The sequence below is a fragment of the Bacillus rossius genome, assembly GCF_032445375.1.
Source record: "Bacillus rossius redtenbacheri isolate Brsri chromosome 4 unlocalized genomic scaffold, Brsri_v3 Brsri_v3_scf4_2, whole genome shotgun sequence".
Classification (NCBI taxonomy): Eukaryota; Metazoa; Arthropoda; class Insecta; order Phasmatodea; family Bacillidae; genus Bacillus; species Bacillus rossius.
In genome coordinates, this window is record NW_026962011.1 from 38,224,634 (window position 1) to 38,250,750 (window position 26,117).

At 43.4% G+C, this 26,117-nt stretch overlaps 1 protein-coding gene across 1 annotated transcript in view; it reads left to right on the forward strand.

Annotated features, from left to right (window-relative positions):
* Positions 1-25,727, forward strand: part of LOC134541984 (uncharacterized) — a 90,253-nt gene extending 64,526 nt beyond the window's left edge. Inside the window, exon 2 of the mRNA XM_063385758.1 lies at positions 22,089-25,727. Coding sequence (XP_063241828.1) covers positions 22,089-24,002 — 1,914 coding nt within the window. The 3' untranslated portion in view covers positions 24,003-25,727. The remainder of the gene's footprint in view (positions 1-22,088) is intronic.
* Positions 25,728-26,117: the final 390 nt, after the last annotated feature.

The window sequence follows — 26,117 nt, forward strand, 5'->3', positions numbered from 1 at the left end:
AAGATAACAAATTATTTTAGTTTCTTACTATTTAAATTCTTATTAATATGAGGTTATAAGAATGATCAAACGTAACTACATATGATCTGTTATTACGGCTTTTATTTTTGCAAGTTTAAGTCGGCTGAACAGTGCTTTTCCATCTGCCCAGTAATCCCACTGTCAGTTCTGTTCTGGGCGCCAGGCAGCGCTGGCGTCGGGCGGCATGCGCACAAGAGAGCGCGGGTGTGTTCCGTAAGCAAACACGAGCGCGCGAGTCGTCGCTTCGTTACCCCGCGACCTTGGAGGCGGCCGCCCAAGGTCGTTCACTGCAGAGATTCCATTCTTCGCCCATCGCGTTTTTTTTCCCCCTCCCCTTCTTCTGGGGCTCGCGGCTTTTGTCAGTGGCGCTCAAAAATAACAGCGGACGAGCACGCCAGGCGAGGCGCTTCTCGAGGCCGGCGCCAGATGGCAGCCGCTACTCCGTCGTACTTCAGGTGTTCCTCCGCCGGCGTGGTTGTGGTTGGAGAGCCCAAATGTTTACCGTTGGAGGCTGTCAAGTTTATAACTATAACTAGGGACACCTGTATTTCGCGAATACATTAAGTGTCAAGGTATGTCACAAAACACTGTACCTTTTTCTTAGAGTAATGGCGAATCGTGTGCGTGCAGCAGTACGGTATCCACATTCCCATTGGCCCCGTCAAGTGCGGGAAAACACCTCTCGCCGACCACAGCCAAAAACTACAAGAAAAAAACTACGGTGTTTTGCGATGTACCTAGACACGAAATGTATTCGCGAAATACAGGTGTCCCTAACTATAACCAGCCAAGTGATAGTTAGGGGCAAGCATTTTTCGCGAATAAATCTGAACGCCTATTAGACTGCAACAAGGTATACCCGCACCAGAGGTTTCTTTCTTGTGATTGGCGGCCGTCTGCGAGAGAAGTCGTTGCCTTTTCATGACTGAGCCACTCAGGATGCCTTTGCTTTCGCACTGAGTTACTCTGATTGGTGTTGTATTGATCGACATGTACCTGGAAGTAATTCATCCAATCACGAAACACAGACGGTGCTACAGTGTTTTAACTTATAACTAGTCTCGGAATCTTTTCGTGAAATATGTATGGCTAGGGCCATGCATAGGGCTATGCATATTTCGCGAAAATATTCCGAGACTAGTTATAAGTTAAAACACTGTAGCACCGTCTGTGTTCCGTGATTGGGTGAATTTCTTTCAGGTACATGTCGATTAATACAACACCAATCAGAGTAATTTTCAGTGCGAAAGCAAACACGCATCCTGAGTGGCTCAGACATGAAAAGGCAACGACTTCTCTCGCTAGACGGCCGCCTAGTCGCAAGGAAGAAACCGCTGGTGCGGGGGCATACCTTGTTGCAGTCTAATAGGCGTTCAGATTTATTCGCGAAAAATGCCTGCCCCTATATAGGTACAGCCCCAAGCCCAAGGCTTATGCCCCTGCTTGTGGGGTTACTATCATATAGTTTCGTGGCAGTCGCTGAACAACTGCCAGGGTTGATGCGTGCATCATACACAGGGCGGTTGGTGAGGGTGGGAGAGAGGGGGAGGACAGGACGCGCGCGACGGCCCCAGGCTCGTTACGTCGTCCAGACCGCTGGAACCGCGCATCCTGTCACGGAGGGGCGCGCGTCGCTTTCACGACTCCGTCATCCCGCCGTGGCTCCGTCGGCGGCTCCCGCGCTGCTGGCGGCTGGAACACCCTGTTCCCAGGGAAATACAGGGGAATGTAGCGAACACGTTGATTCGCCGGGGGAGCTGAATTGATGCCCGTTGGATGGGCAGCCCTTCAGGATTTTTCTGGCAATGGTTTGTTTGTACAGCGACTGGAAGGGCAGCCCCATACAATTTCTGAAAACACGTTTCTTTAAGTGTTTAAATAATCCTGACAACTTGCCCCTTGGATGGGCAGCCCTTCAGGATTTTTCTGCCAGTGGTTAGTTTAGGTTAGGTTAGTTTAGGTTAGGTTAGGTTAGGTTAGGTTATGTCACCTTACAAACTAACCACTGTCAGAAAAATCCTGAAGGGCTGCCCATCCAAGGGGCAACAATTCAGACAAGCTTTCAAAAACACCACTGTCAGAAAAATCCTGATGGGCTGCCCTTCCAAGGGGCAACAATTCAGACAACCTTTCAAAAAAACCACTGTCAGAAAAATCCTGATGGGCTGCCCTTCCAAGGGGCAACAATTCAGACAACCTTTCAAAAACACCACTGTCAGAAAAATACTGAAAGGCTGCCCTTCCAAGGGGCAACAATACAGTCGCCCCGATTCGCCGACTGTTTCCCGAATTCGTTGGAAAGCACAACGCACGTGAAAGCCCGAGGCGAAGGAAGGTTGTCGTCACTGAAGAGGTGACAAACTGAAACAAAAATATATAATCACTGGGCTCGTAACATTTTTTTTCTTCAAGTTATATCATCTGAAACTTCGTGTTTTCATGTTTATAGTCTCTGATATGTTCTTTAACTCTTTGTGATTGCCAGTTTTGTCCTATATACACCTTGCCACAAAAACATGGAATATTGTACGCACCATAATATAGGACAAACCGGCAGACGAATAATTACAAGGGTTAAAGAACATCAGTGACTATAAACATGAAAACCCATGATGAGCTATAGCAGAACACTCCTTGGGAACCGGACACAGCATTGATTTCGACCGATTTCCCACCATAGCAAACATCCGACAGTACAAAGAAAAGATACATTCGAGAATCAGTAGAAATCTTAAAACACCCAGCAAACATAAAGAGAGAATATGGATACAAATTAAGCAGAATATGGGATACACTCTTCAGAAAACCTAAAAACCTAGCTCTGCATCTAACAAAAGACAGGTCACCTCTGGTTGCCTGAAAATCCCAGCCAATCAGGATAGAAGAATTAGGCCACAGATTTTTCAGCACCCCCAGCCAATCACAGAAGCCCAGCTCCGATTGGCCAAACCAACAGGCCAACCAGACGAAAGGAAGGCTGTGATCGGCACACAGCTGCAGCCAATCGGGAAAAACTCATCTCAGGCGAGAGCATTTGAAGGCAGATAACTTGTGAAAACCTCAGTACGTAACTCTACGAATAATGATGGCGACTGCAATGTCGACCGAAACGTCGGTTATATATTCGCCTTGGACGCGGCTACAACCCAGAAGCCAAGCTACTTTTGGGTACAAATTGATTTACAGTTAACTTTTATTTGCTTCTTACTTTTTTTCAAATTATTTATTCGAAAAATGCAAAAAAAAAATAATATGCCGGCTACTAGTGAGCCTTAAATAAACCGAGTCCCAGTTGCAATAGTCGCAAAATCCAGTTACCTGTATATTAACAACTCGTTAAAGCAATCTGCTACTTTTTTATGCTACTGTAAATAATAGGTGGCTGGTTTCACGATGGGGTTAAGAATCTGAGTGCTCAACTTAAAATTTTTTTAGTACATTCATTCATTGCAATCGTTTCCACCTTAATAATCTTCATCAATCATTGTGGCGCAGCGAGGAAAACCCGGTTTGAATTATTATTATCATCCCAGATACCTAGATACAAGGGAGGGGGGGGGGAGGAGGGCTCATCATCTCAAGATTTAATCTGAAGTGGAACGAAGAGGTCAGGAAAATAATTGACGAGGCAAAAGAAACAAAAGGCTTGTGAGTGAGCTACGAAGAGAGCCAGACCAGTTGGCCTTGGGATGATACAGTCACCTACGATTCTTTGTTTACTGAGCACAATTTCTCTTTGACGCTTTTATTTGTACTGCTTCCATTAATCAACTTTCCCGATATTTATTTATTTTTTTTTTGATGTGACAACGTCTTATAAATAGATGAACGCCGGCTGCACGCACGAAATGGTGTCCCGTTACGTACATTGTTCCGTTACGCTGGGTCCCGTTACGCTCATTGTACGCTTGCACCGCATCTATCTCTCTTCCACTCGATTGGAACAGCCATCGATTTGACTTTTTCGAGGCACATTAAACTTGAAACACTCCCATTCGTTTCCTACTTTTCCTATCATCGTCCTATCCTTAACAGAATAACACAGATTGGAAGAAGTTAAATAGCAAACATGTATAAAAGTTATAGTTAAAATAATCTGTTCGTTAAAGTAATAAACACATTTGAATTAATGAGTGCAAATAAAATTAAATTTATCAATTAAATTGTAGATTTCATTTCACTCCTTCTTTGTATCCATACAATATAGTGACAATTCAATAAAAATGATTCAGTTTTATTCATAAAAGTATGCAATCATTTCATCGATGTTTTGTTATGACGTTGTCACGTTAAACTATCGTCCGTAAACCGACTTTACAGACAACCAATTTTTTTTTTACTGAACGAACAATAAATTGCAGAGAAAAATTGTTCGCAGGATTACTCAGGCGAACGAGGTTGGGAATGTATTTTTTTTTTTTTTTTTTTACCTGAATGTAGGACTTTTTTCTAGCAGTGCATTATGCGAGATTCTTTCAACCGTCATCCGTGCACGGGGACAGCGTCACAGCGACCAGTCCTGTCCGAGTCGAGTGCAGTGTGGTCGCAGTGGCGCTGACCCCCTGGAGAACAAGCCAATGGAATTACCTGACTCAAGTGAGGTCATTTATTCAATTCCAATCCATTCTCTCTGGCGCCATAGCTTAACATTTTAAAATCTTAAAATGGCTGTAATTTATTTTAAGAATTCGTTTTAGGTAAAAACTGTAAAAAAAAAAATCCCCTTTTTTAAAACCCAACTATAATTTTGTTTTACAAGATGGTACCTACTATTGAGTTCCACAAAATAAAATTGAATGACGTTCGCTTCTCCCTCCTTCCTGTTACGTATTTCCGTTCTTTGACTTCCGTCGCATTCACGGAACTACTCCCTCTTAATGCCGTATACAGAGAGATAAAATGTTACACATAAAATTAAAATTAAAATAAAAACTTTATTTGGGGTTTATATATAGCCTACTGGTAGTGCAGAAAGTAAACTGAGATTAACATTTTTTTTTTTAATTACGTTAGTTCTTTAAAAGGATAAAGTTGATTTGTAAGATTGTTGTTTTGTTTTATTCATTTATCACAGATCATTTGGATATAGTCGTTAAAAGCTGTGTCTTAAGGGTCCCGCCTCGTCAGGGGTGTATGTGTGTTAGTGAGGCGGGACGATAAGCGCGACGCTCGCTGGTGCTTCTAGCGCGCTATAGCCTCTAAGCGCAAGGCTCTGAACTGCCGCGCAGTCTTCTAGCCGTCACAGGATAACTGTGAAATTTGAGAGGTGACCGTAAATGAAGATGAAGGTGTGATGCAAGTCCCTCAAGTGCTTTCAAGAATCTGTACTGATTGTTTTACGCCAAAAAATTACTCTGAAAACATGCTTTTTAGCCATTTTTACTCTTCTAAAACTACAGTTTAAAAACTTAATCCGAAATCAAAAGTACTTTTCGGCCCTCAGCGAACTCTTAAATGCTTTTTTGTAAGCAGAACCCACTCGGATATCTTGAGTAGTTTTGAAATCGCGTTGTTTTTCCTGGAGCTCTGCACACCGCCTACCTGGACACATATACGGTGTGCAGAGCTTTAGGAAAAATAACACGATTCGAAAATTACTCAAGATTGCGAAAACAATTTAAGAATTCGCTGAGGGGCAATACGTAGTTTTGTTTCCGGATTAAGATTTTAACAGTTTTTTTTAGAAGAGTTGAAATAGCTTAAAAAAAAAAGTGTGAATTCAGAGTAATTTTATGTATAATACTCTTGGTACAGATTCTTAAAATCCCTCAAGGAACTTGCATTTCTGCGTCATATAATGTTATTGTTACCGCTCAAATCGCATAGTTGCTCTGTGCACGACGAGAAGACTGCGCGCCAGTCCACAGCCTTGCGCTTAGAGGCGATACCGCGTTGGAAGCACCAGCGAGCGTCGTCCTTATCATCCCTCCTCAGCAACACAGACACAACCCTGACTAGGGTGGGGCCCCTTAATGTTTTATAGTCGTTAGGGACATAATGAAATGAATATAAAGCTGTAGTGAACCTAACTGGTGTGTGTAAAAGTAAAGATGGCACTCTTCTGTTGTCCTCGGACTGGCTGAGCAGCGCAGAAAGAGGCACGTCGCACCTGCAGGAGGTCGGGCGCGCAGATAGCGGCGAGCGAGCCGCAGTTAAACAGCCATGAGCAGCTCGTTCACCCCTCGGGGGGAGATAACGCGCCGGGCTTTGAACCCTCGTCATCGAGGTCGGGCGTCCGCCACGCTCGCGGTGCGTGTCCCCGCATGCTCGCGTTCAGACCTCAGACAGGCACGTAGCACACGCGTTCAGACCTCAGACAGGCACGTGGCGCTCGCGTTCAGACATCAAGACAGGCACGTAGCGCTCGCGTTCAGACCTCAGACAGGTATGTAGCGCTCGCGTTCAGACCTCAGACAGGCACGTAGCGCTCGCGTTCAGACATCAAGACAGGCACGTAGCGCTCGCGTTCAGACCTCAGACAGGCAAGTAGCGCTCGCGTTCAGACCTCAGACAGGCACGTAGCGCTCGCGTTCAGACATCAAGACAGGCACGTAGCGCTCGCGTTCAGACCTCAGACAGGCACGTGGCGCTCGCGTTCAGACCTCAGACAGGCACGTAGCGCTCGCGTTCAGACATCAAGACAGGCACGTAGCGCTCGCGTTCAGACCTCAGACAGGCACGTGGCGCTCGCGTTCAGACATCAAGACAGGCACGTAGCGCTCGCGTTCAGACCTCAGACAGGCACGTGGCGCTCGCGTTCAGACATCAAGACAGGCACGTAGCGCTCGTGTTCAGACCTCAGACAGGCACGTAGCGCTCGCGTTCAGACCTCAGACAGACACGTAGCGCTCGCGTTCAGACCTCAGACAGGCACGTAGAGCTCGCGTTCAGGCCTCAGACAGGCACGTAGCGCTCGCGTTCAGACCTCAGACAGGCACATGGCGCTCGCGTTCAGACATCAAGACAGGCACGTAGCACTCGCGTTCAGACATCAAGACAGGCACGTAGCGCTCGCGTTCAGACATCAAGACAGGCACGTGGCGCTCGCGTTCAGACCTCAGACAGGCACGTGGCGCTCGCGTTCAGACCTCAGACAGGCACGTAGCGCTCGCGTTCAGACATCAAGACAGGCACGTGGCGCTCGCGTTCAGACCTCAGACAGGCACATAGCGCTCGCGTTCAGACCTCAGACAGGCACGTAGCGCTCGCGTTCAGACCTCAGACAGGCACGTAGCGCTCGCGTTCAGACCTCAGACAGGCACGTAGCGCTCGCGTTCAGACCTCAGACAGGCACGTAGCGCTCGCGTTCAGACCTCAGACAGGCAAGTAGCGCTCGCGTTCAGACCTCAGACAGGCACGTAGTTCTCGTGTTCAGACCTCAGACAGGCACGTAGCGCTCGCGTTCAGACCTCATACAGGCACGTAGCGCTCGCGTTCAGACCTCAGACAGGCACGTGGCGCTCGCGTTCAGACATCAAGACAGGCACGTAGCGCTCGCGTTCAGACATCAAGACAGGCACGTAGCGCTCGTGTTCAGAACTCATACAGGCATGTAGCGCTCGCGTTCAGACCTCAGACAGGCACGTAGCGCTCGCGTTCAGACCTCAGACAGGCACGTGGCGCTCGCGTTCAGACCTCAGACAGGCACGTGGCGCTCGCGTCAGACCTCAGACAGGCAAGTAGCGCTCGCGTTCAGACCTCAGACAGGCACGTGGCGCTCGCGTTCAGACCTCAGACAGGCATGTAGCGCTCGCGTTCAGACCTCAGACAGGCACGTGGCGCTCGACGTTCAGACCTCAGACAGGCACGTGGCGCTCGCGTTCAGACCTCAGACAGGCATGTAGCGCTCGCGTTCAGACCTCAGACAGGCACGTGGCGCTCGCGTTCAGACCTCAGACAGGCACGTGGCGCTCGCGTCAGACCTCAGACAGGCAAGTAGCGCTCGCGTTCAGACCTCAGACAGGCACGTGGCGCTCGCGTTCAGACCTCAGACAGGCATGTAGCGCTCGCGTTCAGACCTCAGACAGGCACGTGGCGCTCGACGTTCAGACCTCAGACAGGCACGTGGCGCTCGCGTTCAGACCTCAGACAGGCATGTAGCGCTCGCGTTCAGACCTCAGACAGGCACGTAGCGCTCGCGTTCAGACCTCAGACAGGCAAGTAGCGCTCGCGTTCAGAGCTCAGACAGGCATGTAGCGCTCGCGTTCAGACCTCAGACAGGCACGTGGCGCTCGACGTTCAGACCTCAGACAGGCACGTGGCGCTCGCGTTCAGACCTCAGACAGGCACGTGGCGCTCGCGTTCAGACCTCAGACAGGCACGTGGCGCTCGCGTTCAGACCTCAGACAGGCACGTAACGCTCGCGTTCAGACCTCAGACAGGCATGTAGCGCTCGCGTTCATACTTCAAGACAGGCACGTAGCGCTCGCGTTCAGACCTCAAGACAGGCACGTGGCGCTCGCGTTCAGACCTCAGACAGGCACGTAGCGCTCGCGTTCAGACCTCAGACAGGCACGTAGCGCTCGCGTTCAGACCTCAGACAGACACGCAGCCAGGGACCCCTCCCTGTATTATGTTCCCGTGGTCATCACATACCTATCGGTCACGGCCCGTTTGTGGCCGCAGTCTTCCCCTGGACTCCTCGCCGGCCACCCGCTATACATGAGTTTTATCCTGTAAAAATGTGTTGAAAAACATGAACTTTTCTCCGTGAGTAATTTTGTAGACGTGATTACAAACAGAAAATAAAATTTAAAAAACGGGGGTAAAGTCGGTTTACGGACGATAATTTTACGTGATAACGTCATAAGAAAACATTGATGAAAAATTGCGTATATTTTAATTTTCAAATATTATTTAAAGTTTTTGCAAATTTATTTTAAATAATTTGTTTAAATATAATCACGAACAATTAGTAAAAAAAAGCCCGCCTTAACCTGTTTGATATTATAGAAGATTTTCTCGCACGGTGGTAGGCCGGTTCTTGCACGCTTGGCTCAGGCGGAACGTGACAATGAGTCATGCTTTTTCGTGCGTGCAGCCGGCGTTCATCGACGTTATCACGTCAAAAATTATATACTTTTACGAAAGTTTCCTATTGAAAACCATTTGCCAAGAATAGTTTGTAATACTGCTACAAGAAAGATATGGTACCTTTGTACAACACACGTGGCTATGGTTACTTTTGAATATATTAAATACGTTTTTCGAAATAATTCTGAGTATTTTTTTACTATAATTGGCACAAAATTTTATATTTTAATTTATGTTCCAGTCAAGCGTAATTTTTTTTCAACTACATGGAAGATAATCGAATATCCAATGTTTGGACTTAATTTTGTTGTATTATTCTTATTAATGTGCGGATTTAATACTGGAAAGCTATTGAGGGAACGGTATACAAATTACTTCAACTATTGGCGGTACTGGGACAACACACAGCATAAATGCCCGGATGACAGTCCTAACCCAGTGTTACTGCGAACACTAATTTTGTAATGATACAGTTGTTTTCGGGTAAATGTACAAATTTACAAATATCTGTAATATGTTCCATTTTCAAACAAATATACAGAGCCTGTTAATGATTTAAAAATGTTTTTGTGTATGATACAGGGCCGGCGCGTCCATATAGGCGAACTAGGCAACCGCCTAGGGCGCCAAGTAGCTGGGGGCTGCGCAGCACGACACATAACAGCTGATATAATATGTTTAACGATTATTGAAACTAGATGAAAATGGATTTTTGTAACAGTTTGGAATGTTTATATTGATATAAGTAATTATTTAAAGTCCACGGTGACCTGTTTATGATTTGTAATAAGTAAAAAAGTAAATAAAAAAAACACAAGCCTGCTTACATTTGATTGTTGACAAAATCTTAGGCTTATGTGATGTATTTTGAGGCAAGGAAAAAATTTTTGGGGTGTCCGGCCCGGGGGGAGGGGGGGAGGACATTAAGGTTTTTCGCCTAGGGCACTAATTTACCTTGCACGGGCCCTGGTATGATATGGCCACTAGCGGAGCGAGAGGGTCTCGGTAGAGTCCTCGGAGGGGCTGGCTGGCTGCAGGGGCCGCCGCGGGAAGCCTACGATTCACGCCGAGTATTCGACATGCCCGAACATTACCGAATACCTGCCTTCGGGTGACTTCGGAATTCTTTTTGTTTAGCCATGTAGCTAACCTATCCTAACCAATCGTCCTAATTTTAAAGAATATTAAATGGACCTAACCTATCGTAACCCACTGTCCACACAACCTAACCCAACTGACCATTTTCATTCTCTATATCACAGATTCGTAATACGTAAACCTAACCTAATCATTTGTTAAAATGGTGAACTATTATATCACAATGTCAGAAAGTTATGATTATTATTATTATTATCGCTTTTATAAAAATCACTCAACTTAATAATTACAAATTTATTATTTCAGAAGAACAAACATAAATGGTGTTTTATTTCTTTTTTCATTCATACATAACTTTCCGTTATATGTAACACTCACATTGACTAGATTTTCTCATTGGTAGCATTGGAGAAGTTAGCATTGACATTTCCGGCATTTAAAACAGACGTTTTTTCACCTAAAAAAAAGGCAAGTATTCGGTAATGTTCGGGCATGTCGAATACTCGGCGTGAATCGTAGGCTTCCCGGCCGCCGCGGGCGGGAAGCCTACAACTCACATAGTTTCGGTTCCCTACCACGTTCGTGCAACTTCGGGTTTCTCTCAAAAATTGAAATGAAAAAAATCGAAGGATTAGGTTAGGTTAGGTCAGTCACAACATGCTTGTTTTCATTGGAAACTTCTGATTTAGAGGCTGAAATGGCGTTTAATACCAAAACGCAAAACTTCTGAAATCTTCGGAAATTCTTGCAGGGAACCGAAACTACGTGAGTTGTAGGCTACCGGCCGCCGCGGGCGATGCCCCGGGCTCTGCCCACACCCCTCCGCCCCTGCGTCGCGCGTCCTTGCGAAGGTCGCCGGCGCCAGCGTCCTCCAGCCGCACAGTCGCTCTAACTAAAGCTCTTATTTTCTTTGGGAATCAGCGAACTGTGCGGTGTTCACCCCGGCAACCTAACAACCATAAACAGTCGTTAAATTTTCGAAAAACAAAATATTGGCTACTTTTTTTTTTTTTTTTTGGTCGTGTTCATTTGCTGGGAATAATATTCACCATAAACGTTTCAGATGATCTATTTTTCCAAATGCGGAAGAACCAAAACACTATGTTAAAGTGCTTTATCCTGTGTTTCAAAAATTTAAAAAAAAAAAAAAAAAAAACAACTGCATAGCTGCAAATTATGAGTGTTGAAAATCATCTAACTTCAGTGTTTCAATTGCAAAAAAAAAAAAAAAAAAAATACACACGTGCACACGCGTCTGCACATGTGCACAAGGCAGCCATGCTTATTTATTTCAACATTGTCAAAAAAATTTCCAAAGTATAATATTTTACAATTATACTCGATACGCCACTCCGTTGATACACCAATCCATAAATTATGAACTAAGAGTTTTTGTAAAAAAAAATATTTATTCATTGTGTTTAAGAAATGTGTATGCGTTATTTTATTTAAAACTTAGATTTTTGCTATTGGCATTTCTCAACCGCACATTTTTTTTTTTTAGTGGCCAAATTCCGCCTGCACAGTTGCGTCCCCTGCTACCAGCCTCGCAGGCTGAGTGACCTGACAGTTCACTTCCCAACCGTCACTTACAGCATCGAGTTGTGTTCGCTTACGACACCGTCCACAGAATAACAGCCGCAGAAGGATACGTACATCATTGATACCTACTACCTTTTTAAAACGGTCAAATTTGAGATAATTTGCATGAGACACTCTGTAGTTCACTATTGTACATATGTTCCTCAAAATAATGCACTTTTCTGACAGGTTACTTAATCATCGTTTAATTTGACACTTATATATTTTTATATATATTATTTATGAGGGACCTACTGCTAAATGGTTAACTAGCCTAGTTCTGTGGAAAACAAAGTTATTTATTTATTTTTAACGGAATAATTTGTGTGTAATGACACTTAATGTCTGACTTTAATCTGTCAAAAATTGCTCTCGTTCATGGGGCGGACTTTAATATCGGTAGACACGAAAATTTCTCTCGTTCATGGGGCGGACTTTAATAACGGTAGACACGCAAGGCGACTCAAGAAGACGTAAGTCCTTCATGAATAGAGCCACGATTATCCCGTGGACAGAGTGAATGCAGGTCATGAAACTCACGAAAATGTCCCGAAATAAACAGTAGAGATGCTGAAAGTTACGAAACTTTAATTTCCAGCAGCTTTTTTTTATTGTTACGAAAAATCTCATTATAATTTGCCTTACGTCAGCTTATGGTCGCACATTAAATACAAAAATTTTGGAGACTGCCCGTGTTATGTTAGTAGCTATGAAATATATATGGACAGATAACCTCAACTATATTTTAAATCATGTCACACTGAATGAAAGTTTATTTTTGGTCTGAGTTATCTCAAAGTTCACAAAATTTTAATCTCACTTTTGAAATAAAATGATACATCACAATTCTGGATGGAATTTTTTTAACTTATGTTATGTGTACATTTTGTAAAATATGTTTAAATTTAACAAACAATAATATTCGTTACATAAAAAAAATTAATGTGTTTAAGTTATAGAAACTGTTTGATGCCAGTGCGTTTAGTTTTCAATCCTTATTGGTTTTCCATGCCAAGTGAATATTGTTCAGTAATTTTTTGACGTGACAACGTCTAATAAATCCATGAACGCCGGCTGCACGCACGGAAAACTGTCCCGTTACACAAATTGTTCCGTTACGCTGTGTCCCGTTACGCTCATTGTACGCTTGCGCCGCATCTATCTCTCTTCCACCCGATTGGCCTATGCGTCCGAGGAGAAGAAAGACAGCGGCAGCACACAACTTACATCTACACGTGAACTGTTTCGTCGACTGTTTATAAAGTGAAGTGAAAAGTTAATGTGGTTTTCATTGCTTATTACAACAACAATTTCGGCAATAAAGGTTGATTATTATTGCATTTTAAAAATCTGATTACTAGTATAATTTCAAGTATTTATTCTTTTATTATTAAAATAAAAATGATTCAATTTTATCCATGAAAGTATGCAATCATTTCATCAATGTTTTGTTATGACGTTGTCACGCTTAACTATCGTCCGTAAACCGACTTTACAGACAACCAATTTTTTTATTGTTCTTTTTCCTCCTGATGTCGGGTTTGTCTTGTCGGGCGCCGGGTGCAGGTGTAGGCGCGGCAACACTGGCACCGGAGGGTTCGCCCCGGGGCGACGCGGGGCGGAGGGCACTGGTCACCCCTGGGGGCGGGACGGCCTTGCCAAGGCTGCGGCGGCCGCGGAGAGACGTGCCGCAGCCACTCGGGACACCAGCCGCTCTCTGGAGCACGCCCAGGCTCATGCACGCCGAACCCTCCCTCGGGAAAAATATTGGTTGTCTGTAAAGTCGGTTTACGGACGATAGTTTAACGTGACGACGTCATAACAAAACATTGATGAAATGATCGCATACTTTCATGAATAAAAATTGAATCATTTTTTATTGAATTATCACTATTTTGTATGGATTCAAAGGAGTGAGATGAAATCTACAATTTAATTGATAAATTTACTTTTATTTGCACTCATTAATTCAAATATGTTTATTACTTTAACGAAGAGATTATTTGAACTATAACTTTTATACATGTTTGCTATTTAACTTCTTCCAGTCTGTGTTATTCTGTTAAGGATAGGACGATGATAGGAAAAGTAGGAAACGAATGGGAGTGTTTCAAGTTTGATGTGCCTCGAAAAAGTCAAATCGATGGTTGTTCCAATCGAGTGGAAGAGAGATAGATGCGGCGCAAGCGTACAATGAGCGTAACGGGACACCGCGTAACGGGACAATGTGCGTTACGGGACTCTTTTTCGTGCGTGCAGCCGGCGTTCATCGATTTATTAGTCGTTGTCGCGTCAAAAATATATAATACTTTAAAAGTCTCTCGACATTCATATCTATGAAGTCCTCAAATTTTTTACTTATTTTAAACATTGCGTGTGTATTCAGTAGTGGCTGCCGTGATTGCTGCGTGAATTATGTACGTACTGACAGAAAAACCGTGCAACATGGATATGCTTTTTTTTTCTTCGATATCTCATCGTTATATTAGCTAAATAAAATTTTGTAAACCCTAGAATTAAATCGCAGGGCTGCTACTCATAATACTTACGAAAAAAAAATTCCCTAGTTTTCTAATACATATTTGATACACATTTCAACTATTCCGATCTTGTAGAGTGATTATGAAGGAAAAAAATGCGAAGATTCAACAGCAGAGGGTGTTTAGTTCTGTACGTTATGCCTGCATGGAAGCACAGTCAAACACATGTCAAGGAATTCCTGAAGTTGACAGTGATTGCCTGCAAAAAATACAATTTTCCTCCATTTTATCTCGGTGTTAATTATACGTACGTTTTGAGGATTCTATTGTTGTATAATACTATTTTTAAGAACGACTTAAATTCTAATAATATTATTAAAAATATAATCTTTTTTAATGGATATGTGTATAAATTCAAGATGGCAACAATCTGACTATGCCAACTATATCGCCACTATTTTAAATTCTGAGATAATAAGCCACAGCATGCAGTGAAGATATATTTCATTTTATTGCTTGGCAACCACAATCTCAGCGTTTGACACTTAGTCAACACTCGTAGCTTAGTGTAAATGTTACATCATTAGCGGTTGCACAGGTGAAACCGTTTTTTTTTTACTCTGGGTTTTTTTCAGCACTACGGTTTGTCGACAGCGAGAATAAGGTTTGTTACAGACGAATGCACTCTGCAGCCTGTTAACAAATAACAGATTATGACAACGTAAAAATAAAAGCTTTGAAAGATGGCTGGGCATTCAAAAAAATCCAATTGAGGAACTCCCTCAATAAGCAGCGTGTGTATACTTACTGGATGCGTTTGAAATCGGCCGACAAACTTTGGCTTCAAGTCCAACACAAAACAACACAAAAAAAATTGAAACAATAACACAACATATGGTATAAAGTGCTTCCGAATACTGGTATGCACACGCCTTTAAAGTTGGTATGTAGTCTACTAGTATAGCTACTGCAATTAATAGAGAAAGTATGTAATGTAATATGGAACTCTCAGCATCTGGACATTGTCCTACAACCACCGTAAAACTTGTTGCTGTCGTAACATTTCATTGAAATCAATTGGGGGCAACATCCTTATATTCCATACGTTTTTTTTGACGTGTTGATACCGCTAATCATTTCAGTGAGTTAATCTATTTTAATGATGAACATCAGTGGAAGTTTGTGGGTGTAATTCAGACCACATCCTGTGTGAGTGTGTTTGTTACATGAATACATGCCTATAAAGCTTTAACATAAAAATGTAACACGCAAGGATTCTTTTTCAAATGATACTAATATGAATGTAGGCCCACTGGCCCTGGCTGAGGTGACTTGATATTCACTCCCCAGTTTGCGGTATTAAAGACCCTGTCACACTGTTAAGTATTTTTCTCTCCAATATATTTGACAATAGAGTTGGAGGGGTAGTATTGGATGGGAAATGGCTTCCAATATTTTTCAATAAAAATATATTTGGACAGATAACCTTAATTATATTTTTAATCATGTCACACTATATCAACGTGTATTTTTGGTCTGAGCTATCTTAAACTTATAAATTTAAATCTCATTTTGAAATTAAATAATACATCACAATGCTGGGATGGAATTTTTTTACCGTATGCTATTTGTGCATTTTTTAATATGTTTAAATTTAACAAACAATAATATTCTCGACATAAAAAAATTAATGTATTCGCGTTATAAAAAATTAATTTCCTTTTTACACATAAAATTATTTCGCATAATCTGATCTGAGCTTCGCCATTTTAAAGATTCGTTGCGGCGGAAACGAATGTCATTTCCGTTTTCAATAGGCACGATTTTGATTGGTCGATTGCATGCAACATCCAACACAAATTTTAGAACCCGTCCTGTAAGTAGAATAATTGATGGACACAAAAATCCATCCACCTTGTCAAAGAAACACGGCTGCACTAGTGCACTAGTGACGTGTTCGGTGACGACTCTGACACATGTTGTAAGATGCTGGAAGCGACAGTTTGACAGTGTAGCAGCACTCTCGGCTGCTCGGCTTTACGTAACGGCGGGAGAAGGCGTATCACGTGGCGCCCGTGGAGCCATAAAGCAATGCGCCGCGGAGCGTCACGTGACTCGTCACCGCTTCCCCCCCCCCTGCCTTCCTTTCCCCGCGAGGAGAGGCAGTGTGCCGGCTGGGAACTGTAAGCGCAGGTAAGCTTCTGGCAGACCGCAGCCACACAGGCAGTAAGTAGCTGCACTTATTTACAAGTCAGATAGACGGGGAGTCTGAAATTGTGAAAATTAAACAGCCCCTTAAAACATCTTTTTAACGAATTTCTGACGTCTTGTCAGAAGATAAACAAACCAGCATGTTTAGTTACAAAAAAAAAATATCGTCAGGTGCCGTCTGGAGTACAATTCGTTGTTATCAAACCAAATTTTTTTTTTTTTTTTTTTTTTTTTTTTTTTTTTTTTTTTTTTTTAAAGTTTTGGGGATACATTGCTGAAAAGAAGGGGAGAGGGGGATAAGCCACATTGCCCCTCCCACAGGACCGCCTCAGCGCGCATGTCTCAAACACGAAACAGGAACATGGACCATGCGGTAGAGTTACTGCTTTTACACGTCGACATTTTTGATATATGACGATTTTTTTTTTTCCAGAGTTTTACTTCTTAGCATTAGATATTACACTTTGTTATTTACTTACGGCTTCAGATGTGTCCCGCACTGTATCCGCTTTATGTAAAGCGTTTCGCAAATATTCAAATTAAAAATTTTTACCTGACTCATCACGTCATGGTAACTGTCTAGAAGTTCTTTTTCTGTGTTTCCACAAGTTGTTAACACGCTTCAATAGTCCCATTTCCAACATATTCTCGCTAAGATGTCGAGACTAGATGCAGGCCTACGTTAAAACGCTCTTGTGTTTGTTACTCGGGTGGGTTTCGTTCAGACCTTTGCTTCCTGCTGTCGGCACGAGAACATCAACTGTTTCCTGCGGAAGCAAGCGCGTACCGAACAAGCGCGGCTCCAGAAGGGGGGGGGGCGGGGGGGGGGGCGATAGCCCCTCCCAAGACCAATTTTATTGATTAGTGTATATTTATGTTTACTTAAATATTTAATTTCATATGTTAAACTTTTATCTCAAGATTTGCATGGGGCTACTAAGGTTCTGTATTTGAAACCAGTATTTTGTAAATAATATTCCGAGGCCAATATCTGACCACTTTCATTTTTTTGCAACTATGAACCTTTCTTTGTGCGATAGCCCCTCCCGAAAAGTCATCCTGAAGCCGCCATTGGTCCCGAACGACGTGGCCAAATAAGGAAATGGCTTCTCTCGCAAAGAAACCGAGCCGCCGTCGCGACGCACGCACACACACCATCCCGCAGTAGCGAGCGTTCAGAATCCGCCGCGAGCTATCAGGGCCTATTCGAGTGGAATAACGATTGAAATGTAGTGTCAGACTGTAAGATTATTTGCAGGTTTTTCGACGCCATATTTATTTGTTACAATTGCGAACCTCCAATGTGTACTGTAATTTTTTTTTGTAAATGAAACAGAAATATTTCTTGTAAAATTACAAATATTTGTACATTTACATGACAACAATTATTTCACTACTAAATAGTGTTCGCAGCAATACTGGGTTGGGATTCTCACGCGGCCCAGTACTTCCAATAGTTAGTTATTTGTAAACCCTTCCCTGATCAGCTTTCAAGTGTTAACTGCGCACATTAATAAACACAATAAAACAAAATAAATTCTAATTATTGGATATTCGACCATCTTTTCCGTGGTTTATTAAATTATGCTTGAATGAAACATCAGTAAAATTATAAAATCATTCGCCAATTTTCTTAAGAAATACTCAGTATTATCTCGAAAAACGTATTTCATATATGCAAAAATAACCATAGCCAAGTTTTGTACAAAGTGACAATATCTTTCTTGTAATATTACTAACTACGTCGTGACAAATGGTTTCCAACGGAATATTTTGAAAATGTAATTGTGTATGCACTTCATTTTAAGTATTACCTATAGTTCAAGTTATTTATTGAATATTAATCGCCTATAGTTTTATATTTCAAAACTTTTCAAAGTGTCGTGTAGGTAAACGTAAGCACTAGCAATGCAATCTGAAACGTATAGCGACCTTTTCTGTGCTCTGTTGCGACGAACACGTCCATTGTCTCAGATAAATTTCACGAGTTGTTTACGTCAGAGCGGAAGGTCGGCACTCGCCAGTTGCAGAGGCGAGAATGTGCCTAGTCAGCATGTGCGGGTCGACCTTGTGCACCTCTGGTGGAACAGGCGACGCCGGGGGAGCGGAACCGAACACATCCCAACAACACACACTGGGGCGCGTGATCGGAACGTGCGTTGGAAGGGGAATGGATAGTGAATGCGTAAGGTACAAAAAATATTTGATACTCTTGTACGAGTGTTCGAGTACGTGTACAAGCGTACTGGCCAGTGTGTAACAATTTACGCGAGTATCCGAGTGCAGACGTATGCGAGTGAGCAAGTGCACAAGTCCGCAAGTACGCAAGTGCCCAAGTATGAAGAGATGCTATAAAAAAAAACGTGCCATCGAACGCTATGCGCTGCCATTTGTATTTTCGGCAAGATATTCAATAGTTAGTAAAGTGCGCAATGGAGGTTCACATTGTAAGTTTACAATTGTAACAAACATAGCAAGAAAAGCCTGCAAAGAGTCGCACAGTTGTCTGACTCTCTACTCCAAACCCTTGAAGCTTTATCGTTGAGTTCTGATGACTGCATTGCCTCGACTTACCCTACACCATTGAATACATATAATGTTACATTATACATATATTCAATGCCTACACTGAGAGAGAGGTTTGTTTGCCTCGACAAAATATTTGTTTGTACATGGCTAAATCAAATATGTTTTGTTATTGATTTAAACAAATATTTTGTAGTAGGAATGATTTTGTTGACCCAACAAAATGAATTTATCAACTTAACCGTATATTTTGTTTCTTGTAACATCAGTTTTGTTACTCACAAAACAAAAAATTGTTTTAGCAAGTAAATATTTATTTCGTCAAATTTAAAACATATATTTTTCTCTGTGTACCGGCTATAAATAAGTTTCATTAATGGGCATGCCCCGTTTCATGTCATTTTATACTATGTTTAACACGGTTAAACTTGTAGACTTTATGAGTGGCCTAACATCAACAAACTGAAAAGAAAACATATATAGTGCATACATTTTGCATAATTAGCTGGCAATGTTTAATTTTTAACAATTTTGTGCAGTATGGGTTAGGAAAACCAAATGGAATAAATAACTGGTAATTTTTGGGGTTAAAGCCAATGCTGATGGCCACTGCGTTGTGTGGTTTGAATTTGTCTTATTTTTATAGTTTATTCAGCGTTTCAATATAATATAATTTCTGAGGATTTTAAGATACTATTTAAAATTATTTTTTTTCTGCAATAAATAAAATTATGTCACACAGTAGCCAGTAAAATTTAATTTCAACCTAAAAAAAAGTTCCAATTTTATATTCTCATTCATTCTCCTTGTCCATGCTGCACAAAAAAAAAACATTAAAAATGCAACTTTGGCATCTAATTATGTAAAACGTATGCGAAATATATATATATATATATATATATATATATATATATATACATATATATATAGTTTTGTCTGAACGTTCAGCCACTCAAAAAGTCGACAAGTTTAACAGATGGAACGCAAATATCGTGGGCTTAGTGGAAAAAAGTTGGTAAGTCCATTTTTTTTGTAAAAATGATTTAACTTCACAGATGAAGTTGTAAGGGCAATATATTCGCCAAGATAACGTTTGGAAGTCCAAATAACGAATGATAGTGGACGTTTTCTTCTAGCTTTATTTCGGCAAGTCCATTATAACGCTATTCTAGGCAAGCAAAACTTGGTAAGTGAACTAAAGGTCTTTTTTTCCAGAAAATTGGACTTACCGACTTTTTCCACTAAGCCTACGATATATAAAACACGCCCTTAAGGGGCCCGCCTCGTCAGGGGTGTATGTGTGTTAGTGAGGCGGGATGATAAGCGCGACGCTCGCTGGTGCTTCTAGCGCGGTATAGCCTCTAAGCGCAAGTCTCTGAACTGGCGCGCATTCGTCTCGTCGTCACAGGATAACTGTGAAATTTGAGCGGTGACCGTAACATTATATGGCGGAGAAATGAAGATAAAGGTGTTATGCAAGCCCCTTAAGTGCTTTCAAGAATCTGTACTGATTGTTTTATGCCAAAAAATTACTCTGAAAAACCGCGTTTTAGGCATTTTAACGCTTCTAAAAATACAGTTTAAAAACTTAATCCGAAATTAAAAGTACTTTTCGGTCCTCAGAGAACTCTTAAATGCTATTCGTAAATAGGCCTCACTCCGATATCTTGAGTAGTTTTGAAATCGCGTTGTTTTTCCTGAAGCTCTGCACGCCGTATGTGTGCCCAGGTAGGCGGGCCCCTTAATGGATAACGAGAGACGTCGGTCGTGTGCGAATGTCCACCGTCGCGCAGAACACTCGACGGCGAGGCCCGTTGTGTGACTTATCTCCGCGATAGGCAATCTAGAGGACCACGCTGGCGGCGATAAGGGTGCTCGGAGCCGGCGGAGAGAGTAATCGATGCCCACCGCTCCGAGGCGTTGCAGTGTCCGGTGAGTCCTCCGAGATCCTCCGCCGCGATCTCACACGTCCATCGATCACATGTCCTGCGCTTTATCCAATTATGTTTAATTTATTTATATATTTTTAACAAGAGCGAAATTCAGCATTAAACAGTTTTGCTTTGTTATGTTTTAACAAAGTAGGCTCTAAAACTAATACCTTAATTTAACACTGAAAATATAAAATCATACTACAGAACACCACAGAGATAAATTATATAACTATACGTCGTGTAAATACTATAATATAAAAATAATTAAAAACTTTCATGTTTACAGTACCTGGCATCTTATGAATTGCTAATAATATGCTTGGAAGGGTTAGCAATGCCATAGCGATGTCTCTCTCTGTTAATGTGATTGGTACCTGCTGACTGATCGTTTCGAAGAAGCGCAAGGTCACGTGGTTTGAATACTGCGTTAGACGTGCACTGTTGGAAGGATCCTGGTATGCCATTCCAGGGGTGGCTCTTATGGTAACTAAACGATATTTTAAAGACTGTGCTGTGTTGTATGATTCCGACATTAAAAATGTCATGTAAGGAATTTTCCTACTGATCGCGAGAGTGGAAAAAAAAGAAGTTCCAGTGTTTTGCAGACTATCTGGCCCAAACACCTGCGTCATGGTAGCGAATAAGTATTAATTTGACTGGCGCTGATTTTTCTTATTGACGGCGAGGCCTCGTTGCTCGACCCCCCAGGTAGCGAGTGGCACGATGTGGGCGGCTCTGGCGTATCCGAGCTGCCCGAAGGCAGGGTGGCCCTGCTGTGGTTTTACAATTACCTGCCGCCAGGGGCGCAACAACTAAATTTCCAAAAGGGGGGGGGGGGGGGGCAATATTCCATTTTATAAAGAATCATCTATCCCCCCTATTGAAGCTGGGGGTGGGGGGGTCCTCCCCCGGGAAAATTTGTATTTCAAGGTGGAAAATGGTGCTATTTAAGCAGTTTTATTATCTAAAAATTGATTACACAGCACTTTCTTTGCCCCCGTTTGCCCCCACTTCAAGGTTTCAGTACCCTTCCCCCCCCCCTCCTTGTTGTTGCGCCCCTGTCTGCCGCAGTCAGGTACAATACTCAGTGCTGATTTTCACAAGTGATAACAACTTTCTTGCCCGGCCAGGACCGCTGTCTCGCCAGCCAGCAGTGTTGAGCACCAGAGGTTGACGGGCGCGCGGCGCCGCGGTGCTGTTGCAGATGGAGTGCGAGCTGAAGGGACTGCGGCGCGAGCTGGACGGCACCAAGCAGGCGCTGCGCCTGCAGACGGTGCGCTGCCGCCAGCTGGTGGCCGCCTTCACCGCCAAGCTGCAGGAGAAGGAGGCCGAGGTGCGCGCCGGCCGCCTGCTGCGGGACCGCCAGCTGTCACAGCTGCTGCGGGCGCTGCTGGCGCTGGAGGCGCGCCTGCGCCGGGAGCAGCGCTCCATCCGCGAGCAGCTGGCGCGCAAGGACGCGCTCGTGCGCACGCAGCACCGCGAGATCGCGCGCCTGCGGCACCGGCTGCGCGGCGAGAAGATCTCCGAGGAGCGGCCCGAGGACTGCGACGACGAGGCCGAGGTGCGCGACCCGGCCGCCGGCCCCGGCAGGTTCAAGAAGAACCAGGCCAAGGCGCACCCGCGCAGGATGTTCAAGCCCGCGGCGAAGGGCGACAGGCACGACGCCGAACAGCTGGAGAAGTACCAGGAGCTCGAGCGCCTGGCGAGCACCTTGAAGGAAGAGCTGGACGGCCAGACGGAGGACGACATCGGCCCGGACCAGGAAGAAGTGGCGAGGGACCTCTACAAGGATTACCAGCACAACCCTGTCTTGGAATGCGTCAACCAGATCCTCCTGCGCGACAAAGACGACGCGGAGAGCACTGAGGAGGAGAGCAAATCCAACGTCTCGGTAAACTCGCACTACAGAGACCACGGGCCGACAGCCACCGCGCCGAGCAAAGCTTCCGAAGACAGCAAGCAGACCAAAGATAAAGCAGCTTCCCCGCCACTCCAGGCCCAAAAACTGGAAGAGAAGGCGTGCTTGCTGATGTCATCCCAAAGGTTGACCGTGGTGAGACATCCCGAGCTGGAAGAACTGGATGCGAAAAACGGAGCAGCTCACCAGGTCAGGAGCTCTGTTCCTCCGGCTCTTCCGCCGAAACCGCCGCAGCTGGGCAGCAAGAGCTTGTACCTGCACCAGAAGAAGATGCAGGCCTCTCACGCCCAGTTCGGGCAGCACTCACATCCCTCCTCCGAACTCACCTCTGACAAGCTGAAGACGAGTGATAGCGGGCAGAAGACAGGCTCTCAACAAAACGTGTTCAGTAGTCACTGCCACGATCCTCAGCCATTCCCGAACAGTTCTCACGTGCACAACGAAAAGCCACGCCAAAGACAGATTCTGAGCAATGGAAGTTTGAAACGCGCCTTGAATCAAGAAAACACCCCACATGTATTGGTAAACGGTTTTCACCAAAATTCCTCGGAAGAAAATGACGATTCCTCGCCTGTGAGAAGGTTCAAGGAGAAACTGGACAGTTTGAACTTATCGAACTTCACCAAAGATTCGCCAACGCAAGCTCCGGCGCTCCAGTTTGTTTCCGCAGCGCCACCATCGCCCCACAAACATGTCACGTCCGAACAGGGCATGTGCGGGGCGATAAAGGTCGGGTCTTCGGTGTCGTCCCTTATCACGGGGTCTCTGGGAGGAAGCATAGTGACGGAGTTGACCCAGGGCAAGGTCCCCCACGTGCCTTTGCTGGTGCGCCGGTTCGAAGAAGGCTCGAAGGAAGCGTTGCAGGGGAATTTCGAGGAGTTCAGGCTGGAGGACGTGGAGATGGAAGGGAAGAAAGACGGGGACAAGGACAAGAGCAGGCCCGAGGCGGACGGGGCCGAGACGAAGGGCGACCACTTGCACTCGGCCACCGGCGCGAACTACGAGACCTTCCTGGAGGCCACGGGCCTGAGCCAGAAGTCGATCCTCACGCCCAGCCGCATGCTGAGCAACCACAGGAGCGTGATCAAGCCCAAGGACGTGAAGCACCGCAGCCGGGTGCTCCGCGCCCAGACCGCGGTGAGCGCCGCGCCGGCGGGCGGCGGGCCCGTCGTCAAGTACTGGATGGAGCCGTTCCTGTGAGGTCCGCGCGAGTTTCACACGGTGTCTCGCGCGAACACATCTACCACGAACAACTAGAGACCGGAAAAATTCGCGAGTTCATATCGCGATAGGCTAAAAATACAAATAGTTATACCTCAGTGCTGCCTCTGCTATTGGTCTCACAACTCAACCTGGATGACTCTGGGCCAATGAGAAACACCCAACCAAAGCTTCATCGAATCACAAGCTGCTACGTCGGGACGTCTCCACAAGACAGCAACCAATGAGTGGGTGACATTTGAACCGAGTGTACGCAGAACAATGGAGTTCATCTATACAGGTCATTGAACCCGCGAATTTTTTCCGGTCCCTACGAATAACATTTCAAAAATACATTGTAGTAACTTTCAGAATTCATTTAGTTGTTCGAATAGTCACACGAGTGTAAAATATTATTTACTGAAGATATTCGTGATAGTTCTTTATGTTCTAAATTTAAATATTTGGTATCCGTGCAGTATTTAAGAAAAAACAATTCGTACCCATGGAAAAAAATTAATACTTTCTGAGACTGGAGTAATTATAGATAAAGTGCTGTCGATGATTGTGGTCAAGATATATGTAAAGCTATGTACATTTTATTATTAACTTCTGTTTTTTCCACTATAAATAGTTCTCTACGTTTATGTATAATTGCTTTTTTTTTTTTTTTTTTTTTTTTTTTTTTTTTTTTTTTTTGTTATTTATGCTGGTCACCAGGAATGAGCTTCTGTTTGAACTGTAGGGGTCGGCACGCTTAGAATTTCAGTTATACTTTTTTTAAACTGCCAGTCTGCATTAAAACCGCTCATAAATGGTAACGTATGCAACTAAGTTGTTATAAATCACACACATAAAAAATCAACTTTGTTTTGTTAATATAGGCAATTTTACTCTGGTTAGTCACGTGGTAAATTTTCATCCTCAATTAATTAGATTATTTAAAATCCTTAAAGCAAGTTCTGAAACTAACTATAGCTGAAGGACCCCTGAAATATACTTTGTACCAATTTTCAAACTGTGAACTCTGTAGTGTGTTATTACTTCCTCGCTGCCCACTGTTTCTTTCAAGTTACCTTTGTGTTGTTTCTTGCCTGTTTTTTCTCGTTGCCTGTTATGTGCTTCGTCTGAAAACGACGTGGTTCACAGTAACAACAAAACGCGGATAATACAGCGGTGCAAATATGGATAATTGCATTGTTGTGTTTGGATGTGTAAGAGAGATGTGCATTGTACTAGGTAATTTTGGCTTTCATTTTTATGTTTTGTTTCTGGTATTTATTATAAAACAACAACACTGTATAATTTACCTCGATATTATATTATTAAAGTTAACCTGAAACCCCAAAAGCAAAATTTTAAGTAGACTTTTCAGTTTTGTGCTTAGTTATTGAGATATTTTTATAATAAATTATAAGAGAGGAACGAAGTGATGTTACCTATGAATTTAAATGTGCAATGTGTTTTTATTTAACGTTATATAAAAATAGTTATGTTAGAGCGGGTACAGTATCGCTCTGTAAAATAATTTTCTGGAAATTGTTAGCAAATCGTAGCGTAATAAAGTTGTGACTGTTAGACGAAATTGTTTTAATGAATATCACTTATTATGCAGATGTGAAACACAACATGAAATAAAGAGAGAGAAAAACAATGTTTTTTTTTGTGTTATACTGTATTACAGAAAATTTGTGCGTATGTAATAAATGAGCACTACACATTTTATACGCAATGTTTATTTTTCCTTTAATAACTTAAGCTGTACTTGAATGCTGCATGTATTTAATACTGTCCATAAAATCAAGCACACTGACCTGGTCCTACAATTCTAAACGTAAGACTGGTCTAGCTGGCATAACAAGGTACGTCAAGCGTTGGTGAGCAAAACGAGGTCACAAACATACACTGAGTGTTAATAAAATATGGCCGCTCTATTACTTTTTGCTATTTTTTTCAAACTAGAAACTATAGGCCACTGCCTAAATCTGTCGATTTCACACATGCATGCGGATAAACAACACAACCCAGTGGGCACACAATGTTGATGACAAATATAATATAGATTGACCTTATCAGTGACGTTTTTGACGTGACAAAGTCTAATAAATCGATGAA